Here is a 23942-nt window from a genome sequence, read left to right on the forward strand (position 1 = left end):
GTGGATAAATGTGAGGTTATCCACTTTGGTGGCAAAAACAGGAAAGTAGACTATTATCTGAATTAGGAAAAGGGGAGATGCAACGAGACCTGGGTGTCATGGTACACCAGTCATTGAAAGTAGGAATGCAGGTGCAGCAGGCAGTGAAGAAAGCAAATGGTATGTTAGCATTCATAGCAAAAGGATTTGAGTATAAGAGCAGGGAGGTTCTACTGCAGTTGTACAGGGTCTTGGTGAGACCACACCTGGAGTATTGCGTACAGTTTTGGTCTCCAAATCTGAGGAAAGACATTCTTGCCATAGAGGGAGTACAGAGAAGGTTCAACAGACTGATTCCTGGGATGGCAAGACTTTCATATGAGGAAAGACTGGATAGACTCGGCTTGTACACGTTGGAATTCAGAAGACTGAGTTCAGAATCTTATAGAAACTTACAAAATTCTTAAGGGGTTGGACAGACTAGATGCAGGAAGATTATTCCCGATGTTGGGGAAGTCCAGAACTAGGGGTCACAGTTTAAGGATAAGAGGGAAGACTTTTAGGACTGAGATGAGGAAATCATTTTTTACACAGAGTGGTGAATCTGTGGAATTCTCTGCCACAGAAGGTAGTTGAGGCCAGTTCATTGGCTATATTTAAGAGGGAGTTAGATGTGGCCCTTGTGGCTAAAGGGATCAGGGGGTATGGAGAGAAGGCAGGGATGGGATACTGAGTTGGATGATCAGCCATGATCATATCAAATGGCGGTGCAGGCTCGAAGGGCCGAATGGCCTACTCCTGCACCTATTTTCTATGTTTCTATGTTTCTAAGTCCTCGCTCCACCTGCGTCTATAATCCCCTTCACCTCGACCCCACTCCGAGTCACAGACATTCACACCCCTGCCCTCCCTTGTCTATTCCTCCGCTCTGGAACTCCCTCCTTGAACTTCCACAACTCTGCATCTTTCTTTCCTCCTCTGATTAACATCCCTCTTAGACCAAACCTCAGTGCGTCCTCTCTCACACCTTATTTCATCTGGTAATAGAGTGATACAGTGTGGAAACAGGCCCTTCGGCCCAACTTGCCCATACCGACCAGCATGTCCCATCTACACTACTCGCACCTGCCTGTGTTTGGCCCTTATCCCTCTAAACCTGTCCCATCCATGATCCTGTCCAAATGTTACTTAAACTTACAATAGTACCTGCTTCAATGACCTCCTCTGACAGGTTGCTCCATACGCCTACCGCTCATTGTGTAAAAATGTTACCCCTCAGGTTCCCATTAAATCTTTACCCCCTCACCTTAAACCCGCAGTATGTCCTCTGGTTCTCGGTTCCACTACTCAGGGCAGAGACTCTGTGCATCTACCCGATCTATTCCTCTCATGATTTTATATGCCTCTATAACATCACCCCTCATCCTCCAGTGTTACAGGGTTCGAGCCTATCTAACCGCTCCCTACAGCTCAGGCCCTCGAGTCCTGGCAACATGCTGGTCAATCTTCTCCGCACCCTTCCCAGCTTGGTATTAAATGTTGTTTGACGATGTTCCTGGTGAACATCCCACTTACCAGGCAATGGATCCATCGCTTCTTTGAAGTCTTTCTTGTCTGTCTGTGTGGATTGGTCTCGGGCAGCTGCCCTTTCACCTTCAGGTGCTTTCCTTTCCAATTCACCCCAATATGTTAGAAATCTGGCTTCAGGAAATGCAGTTTGGAAAGTAATGCATGAATGAAAACAGCACACCTAGCTGATGCTCAGAGTAAACGTGCAGAACAAGTCTGTGGAATTCTTTGCCACAGACGGCTGTGGAGGCCAAGTCAATGGATATATTTAAGGCAGAGATAGATAGATTCTTGATTAGTGCGGGTGTCAGGGGTCATGGGCAGAAGGCAGGAGAATGGGGTTAGGAGGGAGAGATAGATCAGCCATGATTTGAATGGTGGAATAGACCATGGTGGAATTCATGACCTTATGAAGAGGCACACGGATAGGCACATGGATATACAGGGAATGGAGGGATATGGATCCCGTGCAGACAGATTACAGCTGGTCCTGACATCATATTCGGCATAGACATTGTGGGCCGAAGGGCCTTCTCCTGTGCTGTACTGTTCTATGATTCTAAAAACAGTTATAATGGGTGACTTCAATCTACATATAGATTGGGTGAATCAAATTGGCAGGGGTGCTGAGGAAGGGGATTTCTTGGAATGTATGCGGGATAGTTTTCTAAACCAACATGTAGAGGAACCAACGAGAGAGCAGGCTATTCTAGACTGGGTATTGAGTAATGAGGAAGGGTTAGTTAGCAGTCTTGTTGTACGTGCCCCCTTGGGCAAGAGTGACCATAATATGGTTGAGTTCTTCATTAGGATGGAGAGTGACATTGTTAATTCAGAAACAATGGTTCTGAACTTAAAGAAAGGTAACTTTCAGGGTATGAAACGTGAATTGGCCAAGATTGACTGGCAATTATTTCTAAAAGGGTTGACGGTGGATATGCAATGGAAGGCATTTAAAGGCTGCATGGATGAACTACAAAAATTGTTCATCCCAGTTTGGCAAAAGAATAAATCAGGGAAGGTAGTGCATCCGTGGATAACAAGTGAAATCAGGGATAGTATCAAAGCAAAAGATGAAGCGTACAAATTAGCCAGAAAAAGCAGCCTACCAGAGGACTGGGAGAAATTCAGAGACCAGCAGAGGAGGACAAAGGGCTTAATTAGGAAAGGGAAAATAGATTATGAAAGAAAACTGGCAGGGAACATAAAAACTGACTGCAAAAGTTTTTATAGATATGTGAAGAGAAAGAGATTAATTAAAACAAATGTAGGTCCCTTGCAGTCAGAAACAGGTGAATTGATCATGGGGAACAAGGATATGGCGGACCATTTGAATATCTACTTTGGTTCCGTCTTCACTAAGGAAGACATAAATAATCTGCCGGAAATAGCAGGGGACCGCGGGTCAAAGGAGATGGAGGAACTGAGTGAAATCCAGGTTAGTCGGGAAGTGGTGTTGGGTAAATTGAATGGATTAAAGGCCGATAAATCCCCAGGGCCAGATAGGCTGCATCCCAGAGTACTTAAGGAAGTAGCTCCAGAAATAGTGGATGCATTAGTGATAATTTTTCAAAACTCTTTAGATTCTGGAGTAGTTCCTGAGGTTTGGAGGGTAGCTAACGTAACCCCACTTTTTAAGAAGGGAGGGAGAGAGAAAACGGGGAATTACAGACCAGTTAGTCTAACATCGGTAGTGGGGAAACTGCTAGAGTCAGTTATTAAAGATGGGATAGCAGCACATTTGGAAAGTAGTGAAATCATTGGACAAAGTCAGCATGGATTTACGAAAGGTAAATCATGTCTGATGAATCTTATAGAATTTTTCGAGCATGTAACTAGTAGAGTGGATAGGGGAGAACCAGTGGATGCGTTGTATCTGGACTTTCAGAAGGCTTTCGACAAGGTCCCACATAAGAGATTAGTATACAAACATAAAGCACACGGTATTGGGGGTTCAGTATTGATGTGGATAGAGAACTGGCTGGCAAACAGGAAGCAAAGAGTAGGAGTAAACGGGTCCTTTTCACAACGGCAGGCAGTGACTAGTGGGGTACCGCAAGGCTCAGTGCTGGGACCCCAGCTATTTACAATATATATTAATGATCTGGATGAGGGAATTGAAGGCAACATCTCCAAGTTTGCGGATGACACTAAGCTGGGGGGCAGTGTTAGCTGTGAGGAGGATGCTAGGAGACTGCAAGGTGACTTGGATAGGCTGGGTGAGTGGGCAAATGTTTGGCAGATGCAGTATAATGTGGATAAATGTGAGGTTATACACTTTGGTGGCAAAAACAGGAAAGCAGACTGTTATCTAAATGGTGGCCGATTAGGAAAAGGTGAGATGCAACGAGACCTGGGTGTCATGGTACACCAGTCATTGAAAGTAGGCATGCAGGTGCAGCAGGCAGTGAAGAAAGCGAATGGTATGTTAGCTTTCATAGCAAAAGGATTTGAGTATAGGAGCAGGGAGGTTCTACTGCAGTTGTACAGGGTCTTGGTGAGACCACACCTGGAGTATTGCGTACAGTTTTGGTCTCCAAATCTGAGGAAGAACATTATTGCCATAGAGGGAGTGCAGAGAAGGTTCACCAGACTGATTCCTGGGATGTCAGGACTTTCATATATAACCATATAACAATTACAGCACGGAAACAGGCCATCTCGGCCCTACATGTCCGTGCCGAACAATTATTTTCCCTTAGTCCCACCTGCCTGCACTCATACCATAACACTCCATTCCCTTCTCATCCATATGCCTATCCAATTTATTTTTAAATGATACCATCGAACCTGCCTCCACCACTTCCACTGGAAGCTCATTCCACACCGCTCCCACTCTCTGAGTAAAGAAGTTCCCCCTCATGTTACCCCTAAACTTCTGTCCCTTAATTCTGAAGTCATGTCCTCTTGTTTGAATCTTCCCTATTCTCAAAGGAAAAAGCTTGTCTACATCAACTCTGTCTATCCCTCTCATCATTTTAAAGACCTCTATCAAGTCCCCCCTTAACCTTATGTGCTCCAGAGAATAAAGACCTAACTTATTTAACCTTTCTCTGTAACTTAGTTGTTGAAACCCAGGCAACATTGTAGTAAATCTCCTCTGTACTCTCTCTATTTTGTTGACATCCTTCCTATAATTGGGCGACCAAAATTGTACACCATACTCCAGATTTGGTCTTACCAATGCCTTGTACAATTTTAACATTACATCCCAGCTTCTATACTCAATGCTCTGATTTATAAAGGCTAGCATACCAAAAGCTTTCTTTACCACCCTATCTATATGAGATTCTATATGAGATTCCACCTTCAGGAACTATGCACGGTTATTCCCAGATCCCTCTGTTCAACTGTATTCTTCAATTCCCTACCATTTACCATGTACGTCCTATTTTGATTTGTCCTGCCAAGGTGTAACACCTCACATTTATCAGCATTAAACTCCATCTGCCATCTTTCAGCCCATTCTTCCAAATGGCCTAAATCACTCTGTAGACTTTGGAAATCCTCTTCATTATCCACAACATCCCCTATCTTGGTATCATCTGCATACTTACTAATCCAATTTACCACACCTTCGTCCAGATCATTGATGTACATGACAAACAACAAAGGACCCAACACAGATCCCTGAGGCACCCCACTAGTCACCTGCCTCCAACCCGACAAACAGCCATCCACCATTACCCTCTGGCATCTCCCATTCAGCCATTGTTGAATCCATCTTGCTACTCCTGCATTTATACCCAACAGTTGAACCTTCTTAACCAACCTTCCATGAGGAACCTTGTCAAAGGCCTTACTAAAGTCCATATAGACAACATCCACTGCTTTACCCTCGTCAATTTCCCTAGTAACCTCTTCAAAAAATTCAAGAAGATTAGTCAAACATGACCTTCCAGGCACAAATCCATGTTGACTGTTCCTAATCAGACCCTGCTTATCCAGATGCTTATATATATTATCTCTAAGTATCTTTTCCATTAATTTTCCCACCACTGAAGTCAAACTAACAGGTCTATAATTGCTAGGTTTACTCTTAGAACCCTTCTTAAACAATGGAACAACATGCGCAGTACGCCAATCCTCGGGGACTATTCCCGTTTCTAATGACATTTGAAATATTTCTGTCATAGCCCCGGCTATTTCTACACTAACTTCCCTCAATGTCCTAGGGAATATCCTGTCAGGACCTGGAGACTTATCCACTTTTATATTTTTCAAAAGTGTCAGTACTTCTTTTACTTTGAAACTCATACTATCCATAGCTACTCTACTAGTTTCCCTTACCTCACATAATTCAATATCCTTCTCCTTGGTGAATACCGAAGAAAATAAATTGTTCAATATCTCCCCCATCTCTTTTGGCTCTGCAGATAGCTGTCCACTCTGTCTCTCCAATGGACCAATTTTATCCCCCGTTATCCTTTTGCTATTAATATAGCTGTAGAAACCCTTTGGATTTACTTTCACCTTACTAGCCAAAGCAACCTCATATCTTCTTTTAGCTTTTCTAATTTCTTTCTTAAGATTCTTTTTACATTCTTTATACTCCTCAAGCACCTCATTTACTCCATGCTGCCTATAAATATTGTAGATCTCTCTCTTTTTCCGAACAAGACGTCCAATTTCCCTTGAAAACCAGGGCTCTTTCCAATTTTTACTGTTTCCTTTCAACCGAACAGGAACATAAAGAAACATATGAAGAAAGACTGGATAGATTCGGCTTATACTCGCTAGAATTTAGGAGATTGAGGGGGGATCTTATAGAAACTTACAAAATTCTTAAGGGGTTGGACAGGCTAGATGCAGGAAGATTGTTCCCGATGTTGGGGAAGTCCAGGACAAGGGGTCACAGCTTAAGGATAAGGGGGAAATCCTTTAAGACCGAGATGAGAAAAACATTTTTCACACAGAGAGTGGTGAATCTCTGGAACTCTCTGCCACAGAGGGTAGTTGAGGCCAGTTCATTGGCTATATTTAAGAGGGAGTTAGATGTGGCCCTTGTGGCTAAAGGGATCAGGGGGTATGGAGAGAAGGCAGGTACGGGATACTGAGTTGGATGATCAGCCATGATCATATTGAATGGTGGTGCAGGCTCGAAGGCCCGAATGGCCTACTCCTGCACCTATTATCTATGTATCTATGTATCTATGATTTATGTTTGAAAAGTAAGTAAGTAAGTTTATGGGCCAAGTATTCACATACAAGGAATTTGTCTTGGTGCTCCGCCCACGAGTAACAACATGACATACAGTGACAGTTACGAATGACTCAGAAAACACTAAACATTAATGATAATAAAACATTAATGATAAAACACCATTGATCAAGCATGTGAACCAACAAAATACCAGATCAAAGGGAGGCTACAGATTTTTGGCTGTTGAGTAGAGCAACTACTCGTGGATAAAAACTGTTTTTATGTCTGGCTGTGGCAGCTTTGACAGTCCGGAGTCGCCTTCCAGAGGGAAATGATTCAAAGAGTTTGTGGCCAGGGTGAGAGGGGTTAGAGATGATGTTGCCCGCTCGCTTCCTGGCCCTTGCAGTGTATAGTTCATCAATGGAGGGAAGGTTGCAGCCAATAACCTTCTCTGGTTAAAACACAACCACTCAAGCAGCAGCTGCAAGACTGTGGCATGTTATTGCGACACAGTGACGCAGCGGGTAGAGCCGCTGCCTCACATCGCCAGTGTCCCGGGCTCGATCCCAACCACAACTGCTGTCTGTGTGGAGTGTGCACGTACTCCCTGCGTTAACGTAGGTTTCCTCCGGGTGCTCCGGTTTCCTTCCACATCTCAAAGACGTGCGGGTTTGTAAGTTGATTGGCCCTCTGTAAATTGCCCCTTGTGGATGTGAAAGTGGGATAACATAGGCCTAATGTGACTGGGTGATGGATGGTCAGCGTGCACTCAGTGGGTCGATGGACCTGTTTCCCTGCTGTATCTCTCTAAACATTTACAGGACAAGGCCAAGCCCTATTTGCCTGCATGTGATCCATGCCTCTCCATTCCCTGCATATTCATGCACCTATCTAAAAGTCTCTTGAAATGCTCCTATTTTATGGGCCGAACATGGGCAAATCCACAGTGTCTTTTACCTAGAGTAGGGGCATCAAAAAGCAGAGGACCTGTGTGGAACGGGCTGCTAGAGGAGGTAGTTGAGGCAGGTACTATAACAGCATTTAAAAGACATTTGAACAGGTAGATGAATGGGAAAGGTCTAGAGGGATATGGGCCAAATATGGTACTAGCATAGTTGGGGCATCTTGGTTGGCTTGGGAAAGTTGGGCCGAAGGGCCTGTTTCCGTGCTGTATAACTCTATGACTATGACTGTAAATGGGGCATCTCTGTTTGCACGGAGGAGTTGAGCTGTAGGCCCCGTTTCTGCGCAATATGATTCTATTTCTATGAGCGGACCTACAGACTATGGGGTGAGTCCCTGCATCAACATTTACTTTGGTAACACTTTAGACTTTAGAGATACAGCGTGGAAACTGGCCCTTCGGCCCTCTGAGTCCATGCCGACCAACGATCACCCCGTACACAAGCACTACCCTACACACTGGGGACAATTTTCAATTTACAGAAGCCAATTCATCATGTGTGATCATCTGAGGGTAGGAACCATCTGCATGGTGTTGATCAAGGCACTGGTGTCCTGAACCTCCCTCCCCATGGTCCACGTGAAAGGCCGCATGGTGTATAAAGACCACCACTGTATATAGAGACCACTGTATATATAGACCACTGTATATATAGACCACTGTATATATAGACCACCACTATATATATAGACCACCACTGTATATAAAGCCCACTGTATATATAGACCACTGTATATATAGACCACTGTATATATAGACCACCACTATATATAGACCACCACTGTATATAAAGCCCACAGTATATATAGACCACTGTATATATAAACCACCACTATATATATAGACCACCACTGTATATAAAGCCCACTGTATATATAGACCACTGTATATATAGACCACCACTATATATAGACCACTGTATATAAAGCCCACTGTATATATAGACCACTGTATATATAGACCACCACTATATATAATGACCATCACTGTATATAATGACCACCATGGGACAGATCACAGTTGGCCCCAGCTGGATGATCGAATGATCACCCGTTCACACTAGTTCCATGTTTTCCCACTTTCTCATCCACTCCCTGCACACTTGGGGCAATTTACAGAGGGCTAGTCAACCTACAAACCCACACGTCTTTGGGATGTGGGGGGAAACAGGAGCAGCCGGAGGAAACCCATGCGGTCATGCGGTCACCAAGGGTGCCACAGGGATCTGTGTTGGGTCCACTGTTGTTTGTCATGTACATCAATGATCTGGACGATGGTGTGGTAAATTGGATTAGTAAGTATGCAGATGATACTAAGATAGGAGGGGTTGCGGGTAATGAAGAAGAGTTTCAAAGTCTACAGAGAGATTTATGCCAGTTGGAAGAGTGGGCTGAAAGATGGCAGATGGAGTTTAATGCTGATAAGTGTGAGGTGCTACATCTTGGCAGGACAAATCAAAATAGGACGTACATGGTAAATGGTAGGGAATTGAAGAATGTAGGTGAACAGAGGGATCTGGGAATAACTGTGCACAGTTCTATGAAAGTGGAATCTCATGTAGATAGGGTGGTAAAGAAAGCTTTTGGTGTGCTGGCCTTTATAAATCAGAGCATTGAGTATAGAAGTTGGGATGTAATGTTAAATTGTACAAGGCATTGGTGAGGCCAATTCTGGAGTATGGTGTACAATTTTGGTCGCCTAATTATAGGAAGGATGTCAACAAAATAGAGAGAGTACAGAGGAGATTTACTAGAATGTTGCCTGGGTTTCAGCAACTAAGTTACAGAGAAAGGTTGAACAAGTTAGGGCTTTATTCTTTGGAGCGCAGAAGGTTAAGGGGGGACTTGATAGAGGTTTTTAAAATGATGAGAGGGATAGACAGAGTTGACGTGGAAAAGCTTTTCCCACTGAGAGTAGGGAAGATTCAAACAAGGGGACATGACTTGAGAATTAAGGGACTGAAGTTTAGGGGTAACATGAGGGGGAACTTCTTTACTCAGAGAGTGGTAGCTGTGTGGAATGAGCTTCCAGTGAAGGTGGTGGAGGCAGGTTCGTTTTTATCATTTAAAAATAAATTGGATAGTTATATGGATGGGAAAGGAATGGAGGGTTATGGTCTGAGCGCAGGTATATGGGACTAGGGGAGACTATGTGTTCGGCACGGACTAGAGGGGTCGAGATGGCCTGTTTCCGTGCTGTAATTGTTATATGTTATATGGTCACAGGAAGAACGTGCAAATTCGACACAGACAGCAGCCGAGGTCAGGATTGAACCCGGGATCTGGCGCAGTCCATCCCTGCGTGTCCCTGGAGAGGGAGGATGTGGTGTCCACGGGGACTCTGGAGGTCTGCCGAGAACGCTGGTCACCGCGGGGACGATGTGGATGATGGTTCAGTTCAGTTTAGTTTAGAGATACAGCACGGAAACTGTAAGGCAGCAACTCTACCGCTGCATCACCCTGCTGCACCATTTAGTTTATTGTCACGTGTAGCGAGGTACAGTAAAAAGCTTCTTTAGTTATAGTTTGCTGCTTGATGTTTGCAAACTGTGCACGCAGCTGTGGTTTACGCAGTACTTTGTAAATGTGATTATGCAATAAAAGCTTCTTGTTATGGAAAAAAAAAGAGGGGGGTAAAAGTGCCGGTGCCTGGATAGACTTACCACTGGGCAGGGTGTTGTACCTCGCCCCCTGGCTGCTGTTGGTGTTGCGCTGGTAATTCTCTGCAAATCTGGTGCCTTTTCGGTCTCCCAGCTGCTGGTTGGGCAGAGCCAGCCTCTGCTGCAAGCAAACGAGAGATAACGTTACTCAGTGAGGGTGGGTGGGGGAGCTCGATGGAAATATGGACCCAGCCCGCCAGCCATTGACAAGGGGAACTCACAGGAGTTAAACTGGAAAGGGTGCAGAGATGAATTACGAGGATGTTGCCAGGACTCGAGGGGCTGAGCTATAGGGAGAGGGTGGGCATGCTAGCACTTTATTCCTGGGAGTGCAATAGGATGAGGGGTGATCTTATAGAAGATAGACACAAAAAGCTGGAGTAACTCAGCAGGAAAGGCAGCATCACCCATCTTCAGTCACCCATTCCTTCTCTACAGAGATGCTGCCTGTCCCGCTGAGTTACTCTAGCTTTTTGTGTCTATCTTCGGTTTAAACCAGCATCTGCAGTTCCTTCATACACACAGTGATCTTATAGAGGTGTCGTTTACCCAGAGTAGGCGAATCCAAAATCAGAGGTTTAAGGTGGGTGGGAAAAGATTTAATAGGAACCTGACGGACAGCTTTTTCACACAGAATTGCATTGGCAACATGGAACGAGCTGCCAAAGGAGGTAGTTGAGGCAGGTACTATAACAACATTCAAGACACACTTGGACAGGTACATGGGCAGGTGGGACTAGCGTTGATGGTCAGCATGGACAAGACGGGCTGAAGGGCCTGTGTCCGTGCTGCATGATTCTATGACGATCTACTGTGAGACAGTGATTGGCCCTTTGTAACTCTGCTGCACCATTACACTGGCTGGGATTCTACTTCTCAATAGCAGGACAAAGGTTAGACATTGATACAGCCGGGACAATGTACAGCCCTGACTGCCCACTGCAGTAGACAGGGACAATGCTGGCGTGGGTGCTCATGGCATTTTGCCCTGAGAAAGGGAATGGCATGGATGGCTTCCTGGTGCACCAGGTGATGGGCAGGGTCCATGGGATCACTGTGGCACTGACACAGCTTTCCGAACATAGCCCAGACCATCACACAAACCAACCTCCCTTCCACTGACTCCATTTACACCTCACGCTGCCTCGGCAAGGCCAGCAGCATAATTAAGGACCAGTCGCACCCTGGCCACTCCCTCTTCTCCCCTCTTTCATCGGGGGGGGGGGGGGGGGGGGGGGGGGGGGGGGGGGGGGAAGGTATAGAAGTGTGAAAACACACACCTCCAGATTCAGAGACAGTTTCTTCCCAGCTGTTATCAGGCAACTGAATCATCCTACCACAACCAGAGAGCAGCGCTGAACTACTATTTACCTCATTGGTTACCCTCAGACTATCCTTGATCGGACTTTGCTGGCTTTACTTTGCACTAAACATTATTCCCTTATCATGTATCTGTACACTGTAAACAGATTGATTGTAGTCATGTATTGTCTTTCTGCTGACTGGTTAGCATGCAACAAAAGCTTTTCACAGTACCTTGTTACACATGGCAATAAACTAAACTCAAGCTCCAAACACCCTTCCTGACACATGTCACAGACCAACGACAGGAACATTGAAACCTCCAGATTTAGATGGCACCCCCCCCCCCTCCCCCGCCATGCCCTCTCCTGTGCCCCACCCTTGTACGTGCCTATCTTTCCCACTATCCTGCCCCCCCCTCACCTCGCCCCTCCCCCTTCTGGCTATACACCTTTCCCCTCTTCCTCCTTTTCATCTGCAGCCTTTATCCACCCGTCAGCCTTTATCCACCCACTCCCTACCTGCATCCACCTATCACTCGCCAAGCTTTGTCCCACCCATTCATCACTCTTTGTCTAGCTTTGTCCCCCCTGCTATAACGAGTCTAATCTAACGTCACCTCTCTATGTTCCCCAGAGCTGCTGCCTGACATCAGCACTGTATGTTCAGTGTTTTAGTAAACCAGCATGCGTGTTCTTCAGTAAACCAACACGCGTGTTCTTGAATCTCCCTATTCATATGTTCATAGGTTCTAGGTACAGAATTAGGCCATTCAGCCCATCAAGTCTACTCTGCCATCCAATCATGGCTGCTCTGCCTTTCCCTCTCAACCTCATTCTCATGCCTTCTCCCCATATCCCCTGACAACCGAACTATTCAAGAACCTGTCAATCTCCACCGTAAAAATATCCACTGACGTGGCCTCCACAGCCTTCTGTGGCAAATAATTCCACAGATTCCCCATCTTCTGATTAAATAACTTCTCCCTCATCTCCTTTCTAAAAGTAAGTCCTTTAATTCTGGGGCTGTGACCTCTGGTTCGAGACTCTGCCACAAGTGGAACCATCCTCTCCACATCCACTCTATCCAAGTCTATCACTATGTGCCTTTCAATGACGTGCCCCCTCATCCTTCTAAACTCCAGCGAGTACAGGCCCAGTGCGGTCACATTCCTGGGATCATTCTCGGAGATAAAAATGTCATGGTTTTTCCGCAGGTGCTGTGACATACCTGTGGGGGTGAAGGGCTGCCGTCACCGTCTCTGTCACTGTCTCTGTCTCTGTCTCCGTCCCCTGGGGTGGGCTGGATGGACACTTGGCCAAACGGGTCGTCCATGTAGGCGTTGGGTGTCGTGACTCTCCGCTGCAGCAACCCACTGGAGACAAGCAAGGGATCGGTCATCACGAGAGCACACAGCAACCTCGGGCACGGCAGCCCAGCGGGGGCTGGAGGGAGGGGGGAGGGAGGGAGGGGCAGGTCGAGCCGTGCTCCCCCCCCCCCCTCCCCCCCCGATCAAAGGAAGTCTTTGCACCGCAGCCATGTCCCAGCTTGAGCAGCAGCTACTCTACTGTGCAAACCCCATCTCCCTGCACCAGGCTTATGACCCTCTCCGCCCGAACAATCCAAGTCTTCTTCTCCACACTCCGTCAGTGGCTCCCACCACTCTCCCACCCACCCCCACCAGCACTGTAATCCAGGGGTGATGAAGGTTCCCCTCTGAATATCAACCTCTCTCCCCCCTCCACCCCCCTCCCCCAACCTAAGCCCATGTCCCGTAGTTTTATCTGAATCTGCTGTGATGATACTTTACCTACAGTTCTGTGTGGAGGAAGGAACTGCAGATGCTGGATTACATGGATGACAGACACAAAGTGCTGGAGTAACTCAGCGGGTAAGGCAGCATCTCTGGAGAAAAGGGATGAGTGATGTTTCGGCACCCATCCTTTTTCTCCAGAGATGCTGCCTGAGCCGCTGAGTTACTCCAGCACTCTGTGTCCATCTACCTGCAGCTCTATCCTAACTACACCCAAATTATTATCCATACCTCAATCATATTTGCTCTTAACCTCCTCAGGCCTTCCTAGAGTCATAGAGTGTGGAATCAGGCCCTTCGGCCCAACTTGCCCACTCCGGCCAACATTTCCCAGCTACACTAGTCCCACCTGCCAGTGTTTGGTCCATATCCCTCCAAACCTGTCCTATCCATGTGCCTGTCTAACTGTTTCTTAAACGTTGGGATAGTCCCAGCCTCAACTACCTCCTCTGGCAGCTTGTTCCATGTGTGAAAAAGTTACCGCTCAGATTCCTATTAAATCTTTTCCCCTTCACCTTGAACCTATGTCCTCTGGTCCTCGATTCCCCTACTCTGGGCAAGAGACTCTGTGCATCTACCCGATCTATTCCTCTCATGATATTTTACACCTCTATAAGATCACCTCTCAACCTCCTGTGCTCCAAGGAATAGAGACCCAGCGAACTCAACCTCTCCCTATAGCTCACACCTTCAAGTCCTGGCAATGGTGGAACTGTGTCTCTGTGCTGCAGTGGGGGCTGCGGTGGTGGGATGAATGAATGCGATGGTGGAACGGCGACGGTGGTGGACCTGGGACGGCATACTGCGGTGGTGGGTGGTGGACTGCAATGGTGTAGCTGCAGCAGCGGTGGAGCTACAGAGGTGGAGCTGCAATGGTGGGGCTGCGGCAGTGAGGCTGCAGTGGTGAGGCTGCAGTGGTGGAGCTGCAGCAGTGGGGCTACAGAGGTGGGGCTACAGAGGTGGAGCTGTGGTGGTGGAGCTGCAGCGGTGAGGCTGCGGTGGTGGTGCTGCAGCGGTGGAGCTGCAGCGGTGGGGCTACAGAGGTGGGGCTACAGAGGTGGAGCTGTGGCGGTGGTGGAGTGCTGCAGAGGTGGAGCTGCGGCGGTGGTGCTGCAGTGGTGGTGCTGCAGAGGTGGAGCTGTGGCGGTGGTGCTGCAGCGGTGGGGCTACAGAGGTGGAGCTGCAGCGGTGGTGCTGCAGTAACATTGGGGCTGCAGCAACGGTGGGGCTGCGGTGGTGATGCTGCCTGACCTGACGGGTCCATTGCCGGCACCATTCCACGCTCCGGTTGCAAGGGATGGGTCCTCGTAGGCATGGTCCGGGTCCGGGTCGGGGTCTGCATCAGCTCCACCCGCTGCCGAGAGCAGCCGCAGCCAGCGCCCCCTCTCCTCCAGCGAGACGGCCTGTGGGTGGGGACAGGCGGCCCTGTGACCTCGTCCTGAACACACACCCCAAAACCAGCCCCCCACCGACACTCCCCCTAAACCCCCGCCCATCTCTCTCCTCCCAGGCCCATCTCCCCCTAAACCCCCCCAGTCCATCTCTCCCCCCCCCCTCACCCGGTCCCTTCCCCCAGCCACCTCCGGCACGTGTGGATGGCCCCCTCCCCGTCCCACCCCGTGAGGGGAGTTAGTCTCGGGAGACCATATGGTCTGTTCACACACATGCACTCACCAACACACCCCCACACACACACACACATCTACACCCCCCCTCCCCCACCCACACACACACACACACACACACACACACACACACCGACACCCCCCCCCCCCCACCCACACACACACAGACACACACACACACACACACACACACACACACACACACACACACACACACACACACACACACACACACACACACACACACACACACACACACACACACACACACCTACACCCCCACCCCTCCCCCACACACACACACACACCTCTCGCATGCCCCCTACAGTGCCAGTTCCTTACCTGCAGCAGTGCCAGTTCCCTGTCCTGACGGGCGATGCTCAGGCTGCATGTGTGTGCCCTCAGCGTGCAGCCTCGCAGGTCGATGGAGTGTTGCAGCGCGCCGCTGCCTCTGGGTCCCCCGTACATCAGCAGCAGCGGCCCGTCGAGCCGGCACCACAACATCTGCCAGCAGCCCCTCACCAGAACCTGCAGCGAGCCTGGAGAGCAGAGGCAGTAACGTGGAACACAGTCCCCGCAGTGAAAGGGAGCAATGTGTAAACTCCACATAAGCAGCGAGCCTGGAGAGCAGAGGCAGCAACGTGGAGGGGGAGAACGCACAAACTCCACACAGACAGCAGCCGATGTCAAGATTGAACCCGGGTCCCTGGTGCAGCTCTACCCGCTGCGCCACCGTGCCGCCCTCAAGATGGTGCCACCACAGGTCCAGGATGCCACCGATATCAGCTTTGTTTTGTGCTGATAAGGGTGGAATAGTGGAAAGAGCTGTCATGTTGAGAATCTGCAGCATCACAAGACCACCATGTCTGTGCAGCTGAGGCAGGGTGGGCCTGGGTCTGTTGCTGCCCCCCCCCCCCCCCCCCCACGCTGACATCAGAACATCCCCTCACCCTGTGCTCTGGGTAGGTTTTTTTTAAACGCAAAACTAAATTGAATCAATTATTGCAATAATATAAACAACACAAAATACTAAACAAACCCACCACCATAATACAAAATCACCCAGCTATCTAAACAAATATTCTTAAATGCTACCCTCTTACGATATTACAATCCATATTACAATCATACATTCCACCCCCCAAGGTGCCCAGCAGGCCCGGAAATCTCCCAGGGTGCCCGCGGACATTGTCTGGGCCCGTGGGAATTCTCTGCCTCAGAGGGCGGTGGAGGCAGGTTCTCTGGATACTTTCAAGAGAGAGTTAGATAGGGCTCTTGAAGATTGCGGAGTCAGGGGATATGGGGAGAAGGCAGGAACGGGGTACTGATTGGGGATGATCAGCCATGATCACATTGAATAGCGGTGCTGGCTCGAAGGGCCGAATGTCCTACTCCTGCATCTATTGTCTATTGAGAGTGTAGTCCCTCTCTAGTTCCACGCGGGCGCGGACGTAATCCCGGAAACGGGGCAGGCAGCCGACTCGAGCAGAGCCCTCTCCCCCCTGGCGCCATGACTGGCAGATTTGCGGCTTGGCCAGGTGCTCTGAACACTGCGTGTCTCCATAGCTCAGAGGTGCGTTAACTAACACAGGAGATGGAATTGTGCCCCCCCACCCCTCCCCAGGCGGAAGAGGGCTCTGCCTGAGCCGGCTGCCTGCCCCTTTTCCAGGGTTACGTCTGAGCCCGGGTGGTACTGGAGAGTGACTATGCGCTGTCCACGGGCTCCCTGGGGATTTCTGGGACCACCGGGCACCGCGGGGGGTGGAATGCATCCTTAATAAGGATGGGGATATCGTTGTTTAAGAGTGTGACAATTAAGAATATTTGTTTAGATAATTGGGTGATTTTGTATTATGGTGCTGGGTTTGTTTAGTATTGTTTCATATTGTGTACATTATTGCAATAATTGATTACATTTATTTTGTTATAAAAAATAGGAGATAGCGCAGAAATGAGCCCTGCAGCCCCCAATGTCCAATGCCGAGCATGATGACAATTAATCTCCTTATGCAGTTCCCGTGTGTGTGTGTGTGTGTGTCCATGTGCGTGTGCGTGTGCCCGTGTGTATCCTTGCTTGTGTGTGTGTCCTTGCGTATATGTCCATTTGTGTGTGCGTGCGTGTGTGCGCCCCTGTATGTGTCTGTATGTGTGTCTGTGCGCGTATGTCCATGTGTGTGTGTGTGTGTGTATGCATGTGTCCATGTATCTGTGTGTGCGGCTGTGCGTGTGTGTCCATGTGTGTGTGTGTGTGTCCATGCGTGTATGTCCGTGTGCGTGTGCGTGTGCCCATGTATGTATCCGTGTGTGTATGTGTCTGTGCGGTGCATGTATGTCCGTGCGTGTGCGCCCTTGTATGCGTCTGTGTGTGTGCGTGTGCGTGTGTGTGTGCGTCTGTGTGTGTGCGTGTGTGTGTGTGTGTGCGTCTGTGTGTGTGCGTGTGCGTGTGCGTGTGTCTGTGTGCACGTGTGTCAGTGTGTGTGTGTGTGTGCGTCTGTGTGTGTGTGTGTGTGTGTGTGTGTGTGTGTGCGTCTGTGTGCACGTGTGTCAGTGTGTGTGTGTCCATGTGCGTGTGTGTGTGTGTCCATGCGTGTATGTCCGTGTGCGTGTGCGTGTGCCCATGTATGTATCCGTGTGTGTATGTGTCTGTGCGGTGCATGTATGTCCGTGCGTGTGCGCCCTTGTATGCGTCTGTGTGTGTGCGTGTGTGTGTGTGCGTGTGTCTGTGTGCACGTGTGTCAGTGTGTGTGTGTGCGTCTGTGTGCACGTGTGTCAGTGTGTGTGTGTCCATGTGCGTGTGCCTGTGCGCACGTGTGGCACGGACTCACCTGCACTGTGGGTGTCTGAGCTGCGTGACATCTCTCCCAGGGACCGGTGTGACTCCAGGCTACGTGTGGCCCTCAGTGCCACCTGCAATGAAGCACACACAACAGTAACTCAGTAACTGGCCGGTGGGCAAGGTGGTACAGCACCACCTCTAGTGGTGGGTGGGGAGGCAGCTTCATTACAGTAGGGATGGAGCTTAGAATCAGGGAGGTACTGGTCAGAGAGTCACACAGCACTGAAACAGGCCCTTCGGCCCAAACTGCCCGTACCAACCAACATTACCCATCTACACTGACCTCCTCACCACTGAAGGGGTCAACAGGAGACGCTGTCGCAAGAAGGCAGCTGATATCACTGTGACCACATCTCATCTCATAGAAACACAGAAAATAGGTGCAGGAGTAGGCCATTCGGCCCTTCGAACCTGCACCGCCATTCAATATGATCATGGCTGATCATCCAACTCAATATCCTGTACCTGCCTTCTCTCCATACCCCCTGATACCTTTCACCACATCTAACTCCCTCTTAAATATAGCTAATGAACTGACCTCAACTACCTTCTGTGGCAGAGAATTCCAGAGATTCACCACTCTCTGTGTGAAAAATGTTTTTCTCATCTCGGTCCTAAAAGACTTCCCCCTTATCCTTAAACTGTGACCACTTGTTCTGGACTTCCCCAACATCGGGAACAATCTTCCTGCATCTAGCCTGTCCAACCCCTTAAGAATTTTGTAAGTTTCTATAAGAACCCCCCTCAATCTTCTAAATTCTAGCGAGTACAAGCCGAGTCTATCCAGTCTTTCTTCATATGAAAGTCCTGACATCTCAGGAATCAGTCTGGTGAACTGATGAGTCTCCCTCATCCAAATCATTAATATATATTGTAAATAGCTGGGGTCTCAGCACTGAGCCTTGCGGTACCCCACTAGTCACTGCCTGCCATTCTGAAAAGGACTCCTACTCTTTCGCTTCAGTTGTCAGTTCTCTATCCACATCAATACTGAACCCCCAATACCGTGTGCTTTAAATTTGCATACTAATCTCTTATGTGGGACCTTTTCGAAAGTCTTCTGAAAGTCCAGATACAACACATCCACTGGTTCTCCCCTATCCACTCTACTAGTTACATCCTCGAAAAATTCTATAAGATTCGTCAGACATGATTTACCCTTCATAAATCCATGCTGACTTTGTCCAATGATTTCACCACTTTCCCAATGTGCTGCTATCCCATCTTTAATAACCGACTCTAGCAGTTTCCCCACTACCGATGTTAGACTAACTGGTCTGTAATTCCCCGTTTTCACTCCCCTCACTTTTTAAAAAGTGGGGTTACATTAGCTACCCTCCAATCCTCAGGAACTACTACAGAATTTAAAGAGTTTTGAAAAATTATCACTAATGCATCCACTATTTCTGGGGCTACTTCCTTTAGGATGCAGCATATCTGGCCCTGGGGATTTATCGGTCTTTAATCCATTCAATTTATCTAACACCACTTCCCGGCTAACCTGGATTTCACTCAGTTGCTCCATCTCATTTGACTCCCGGTCCCTGCTATTTCCGGCAGATTATTTATGTCTTCCTTAATGAAGACAGAACTAAAGTAGTTATTCAATTGGTCTGCCATGTCCTTGTTCCCCATGCTCAATTCACCTGTTTCTGACTATAAGGGACCTACATTTCTTTTAACTAATCTTTTTCTCTTCACATATCTATAAAAACTTTTGCAGTCAGTTTTTATGGTCCCTGACAGTTTTCTTTCATAATCTATTTTCCCTTTCCTAATTAAGCCCTTTGTCCTCCTCTGCTGGTCTCTGAATTTCTCCCAGTCCTCTGGTAGGCTGCTTTTTCTGGCTAATTTGTATGCTTCATCTTTTGTTTTGATACTATCCCTGATTTCCCTTGTTATCCACGAATGCACTACCTTCCTTGATATATTATTTTGCCAAACTGGGATGAACAATTGTTGTAGTTCATCCGTGCAGTCTTTAAATGCCTTCCATTGCATATCCACCGTCAACCCTTTAAGAATCAATTGCCATTCAATCTTGGCGAATTCACGTCTCATACCCTCAAAGTTAAATTAAATTTAAATTTAAATTTCTTTATTTATATAGCACATTTTTAGTCAACTTGCATTGACCCCAAAGTGCTTCACATAATTACATCCACGTTACCTTTCTTTAAGTTCAGAACCCTTGTTTCTGAATTAACAATGTCACTCTCCATCCTAATGAAGAACTCAACCATATTATGGTCACTCTTGCCCAAGGGGCCACGCACAACAAGACTGCTAACTAACCCTTCCCCATTACTCAATACCCAATCTAGAATAGCCTGCTCTCTCGTTGGTTCCTCTACATGTTGGTTTAGATAACTATCCCGCATACATTCCAAGAAATCCTCTTCCTCAGCACCCCTGCCAATTTGATTCACCCAATCTATATGTAGATTGAAGTCAACCATTATAACTGTTTTACTTTGTTGCACGCATTTCTAATTTCCTGTTTGATGCCATCCCCAACACCACTACTATTGTTAGGTGGCCTGTACACAACTCCCACTAGCGTTTCTGCCCCTTAGTGTTTCGCAGCTCTACCCATATCGATTCCACATCCTCCAAGCTAATGTCCTTCCTTTCTATTGCGTTAATCTCCTCTCTAACGAGCAACGCTACCCCACCTCCTTTTCCTTTCTGTCTATCCCTCCTGAATATTGAATATCCCTGGTGAGTGCCTGGGCCGACCGTGCTGCCAGAGGAAAGAATACAGGTGGGAGGGGGTGGTTGGAAGCAGTGGTGCAAGTCCAGGTGGAGGACAGGGAGAAGAGACAGTAGAGGGAGATACAGCATGGAAACAGGCCCTTTGGCCCATCGAGTCCGTGCCGACAATTCACACACCAGCTCTATGTTATCCTACGTTCTCATCCACTCCCACACACACGAGAGGACAATTTACTGAGGGCTAATTAACCCACAAACCCGCACGTATTTGGGATGTGGGAGGAAACCGGAGCACCAGGAGGAAACCTACGTGGTCACAGGGAGAACGGCCAAACTCTACACAGATGGCTGCCGAGGTCAGGATTGAACCTGGGTCTCTGGCGCAGTGAAGCAGCAGCTCTACCCGCTGTGCTGCCCGTGTAGACTTCTGACATTGCCGCACCTTGCGGCAGCTGCAGATTGGGTTAGAGTCGTACAGTCCGACAGTGATACAGTGTAGAAACAAGCCTTCCGCCCAACATGCCCACACCGGCCAACATGTCCCAGCTACACTAGTCCCACCTGCCTGCATTTGGTTCATATCTCTGCAAACTGGTCCTATCCATGTACCTGTCTAACTGTTTATTAAACGTTGGGATAGTCCCAGCCCCAACTACCTCCTCTGGCAGATGTTCCCTACACCCACCACCCTTTGTGTATAAAAGATACCCCTCAGATTCCTATTAAATCTTTTCCCCTTCACCCTGAAGATGGCGGCGCTGCCTTAGCAGCTGCGGCTCGCCTGCAGTCCGTCTGTTTTTTTCTTTTTTTTGTTGTTCTTTTGTCCTGTTTTAGTTCATCTTTGGTTTATTAGGTTGTGTATGTGTGTGGGTGGGGGGGGGGAGAAACATGTTTTTGGTCTCTTCTTTCGGGGGGGGGGATACGACTTTTCTTGTCGTATCCCCCATCTCCGTCTCAGCCGAGGCCTAATAGCGGAGCTGGGGCAGCGGTCCGACTCCGGAGCTGCGGTGTTCCGACAGCAGCGGAGATCCGGCCTCGGAGCTGGGGCAGCGGCAGCGGCAGCGGCCACCCGGCCTCGGAGCTGAGGCAGCGGCAGCGGCAGCGGCCACCCGGCCTCGGAGCTGGGGCAGCGGCAGCGGCCACCCGGCCTCGGAGCTGGGGCAGTGGCCACCCGGCCTCGGAGCTGGGGCAGTGTTCCGGCTGCAGCGGCCACCTGACCCGACCGCGGGCCCAGTGTCGGGAGCTCCCGCAACAACAGATGCTGGACTGGAGGGTCGCAGCTTCGACCATTTGAGTTGAACCGGCCCGTTCGCGGAGCTCGGATTCAGCCGCGGGACTGACATTACTTACCATCGCCCGGCGGGGTCACAACATCTGAAGTCTGGATCGCCTCGGCGCAGAGGGTTGAACAAGGAGGGAAGAGACAAAGACTTAAGACTTTTGCCTTCCATCACAGTGATGAGGTGCCTGGTGAACTCACTGTGGTGGATGTTAATTTGTGTTTATTGTGTGTTTTTGTCATTTTGTACTATATGTAGGACTGCAAGGCAACAAAATTTCGTTCAGATACTGGTTTGTACCGAAGATAGACACAAAAAACTGGAGTAACTCCGCGGGTCAGGCGGCATCTCTGGAGAAAAGGAACACGACGTATATTGTGGGACCCCTCCTCTCCATCCTGCACTGATCCCCATTCCCACCTCTATTCACTGACATCCCGTGTGCTCCCCTCCCCATCTACCCCCCCTCCCCCCCATATATTCATCCTGCGCTGATCGCCCTACCTACCGTGCATTAATTCTCCTGCCGCCATACCCCCCCCCCCCCCCCATCCATCCTACACTGGTTCCCCAATTCACCCTGTACTTACCCCTTTCCCATCCACCCTGCACTTCTCCTCCATCCATCCTGTACTGATTCCCCATCCATCCTGTACTAATCCACGCATTCATCCCGTACTGACATATCCTCCATTTACCCTGCACCTTCCCCTCATTCATCCTGTAGTGATCCCCCATTCATCCAGGCACAGACCCTCCGATCCACACTGTACTGACCCCCCCCCATTCATCCTGCGCTGATCTCTCCCCCCCCATCCATCCTGTACTGATCCTCCCATTCAAGAAGAATGGGGGGAACAGTCTGAAGAAGGGTCTCGGCCGGAAACGTTGCCTATTTCCTTCGCTCCATAGATGCTGCCTCACCCGCTGAGTTTCTCCAGCACATTTGTCTACCCCCATCCATCCCGTACTGAACCCCACCCCCCCCCCCATTCAACACCACTGACATCCCCCGTGCTCTCCCCTCACAATTTTACCTACTCCAACCAACACGTACTAATTCACCTGCCTCAATCCATCCATTCTGCACCGACTGCCTTCTAACCCCCCCCCCCGCCCGCCATCTATCCACCCCGCACTGATTCACACACACCCTTCCCTGACCCTATTATCCTGGAAATGTCTTCAGAGCGAATATTGACTATGTTTGATAACGGAATGCAATCAAATGTGTTTTAATTCCCAATGTTATTATTTGTTTTAATCCATAAAGATGGATTAATTAAATTGTGAACACGTGGAACATTAAAACCGCAGTGTTCGATTGTCACTGCTGCCGTTGACACGTTATTACAGAATTCATTTAGATCATACGCTGAATAATCCAACCACATTTTTGTTTGGAAGTGGAAAGAACTAATAGAAATTGCATTAATTGCAATGTGTAGAAAGAGTTGAGATACTGTCTTATAATTTTGCTGCATGTCATTGTGGGATATATCATGTCTTGATTGGTGAATATGTTTAGTTTGTTACTTTATTTGAAGCAGACATATTATGTGAATGCTTCATTAAGTATAATTCCGACTGGTAACTACGCACTACGGCTGAACACATTATCACACGCGTCAAGCACACCGTCTTAAATGACCACCTAAACTGTCATTTGGCAACTTAAAAAGCTGCCAAGGTTGCCCGGCTGGCAACAGGGAAAAAAAGTTAAGCGAGAGCCCTGCTCACCCCCCCCCCAAGTGCCTCCCCTGCCCAGTGGTTACACATCCCCATCTGACCCCCACCCCCCCCCCCCCCCCCCGCTGTTGCCAGTGACACCACACATCACACCCCCAGCCTGGGTGAATGGGCCAGGGGGACACGTACCTTGTTGAGGGCAGGTTCTGTGCCTTTGCTCACTGCTAATGGGCAGTGCCAGGGTGTGGATCTGTAGTGTCCGCAGCTGCTCACATCCTCAATAACCTGTACAGGGGTAACACAAGGAGGGTCACAATGACCAGTCCCCCGGGCACAGTACACATTGGCAGTGCCCCACGCCACTCACA

General features: G+C 48.7%; 1 protein-coding gene across 1 annotated transcript in view; it reads right to left on the reverse strand.

Annotated features, from left to right (window-relative positions):
* Positions 1-23932, reverse strand: part of LOC116967375 (actin filament-associated protein 1-like 1) — a 41937-nt gene extending 18005 nt beyond the window's left edge. Inside the window, exons 1-7 of the mRNA XM_033013884.1 lie at positions 23764-23932; positions 17880-17961; positions 15397-15593; positions 14681-14832; positions 12847-12991; positions 10318-10435; positions 1555-1680 (exon numbers count right to left, since the gene is read on the reverse strand). Coding sequence (XP_032869775.1) covers positions 1555-1680; positions 10318-10435; positions 12847-12991; positions 14681-14832; positions 15397-15593; positions 17880-17910 — 769 coding nt within the window. The 5' untranslated portion in view covers positions 17911-17961; positions 23764-23932. The remainder of the gene's footprint in view (positions 1-1554; positions 1681-10317; positions 10436-12846; positions 12992-14680; positions 14833-15396; positions 15594-17879; positions 17962-23763) is intronic.
* Positions 23933-23942: the final 10 nt, after the last annotated feature.

The sequence above is a fragment of the Amblyraja radiata genome, chromosome 39 (assembly GCF_010909765.2).
Source record: "Amblyraja radiata isolate CabotCenter1 chromosome 39, sAmbRad1.1.pri, whole genome shotgun sequence".
NCBI classification, from domain to species: domain Eukaryota; kingdom Metazoa; phylum Chordata; class Chondrichthyes; order Rajiformes; family Rajidae; genus Amblyraja; species Amblyraja radiata.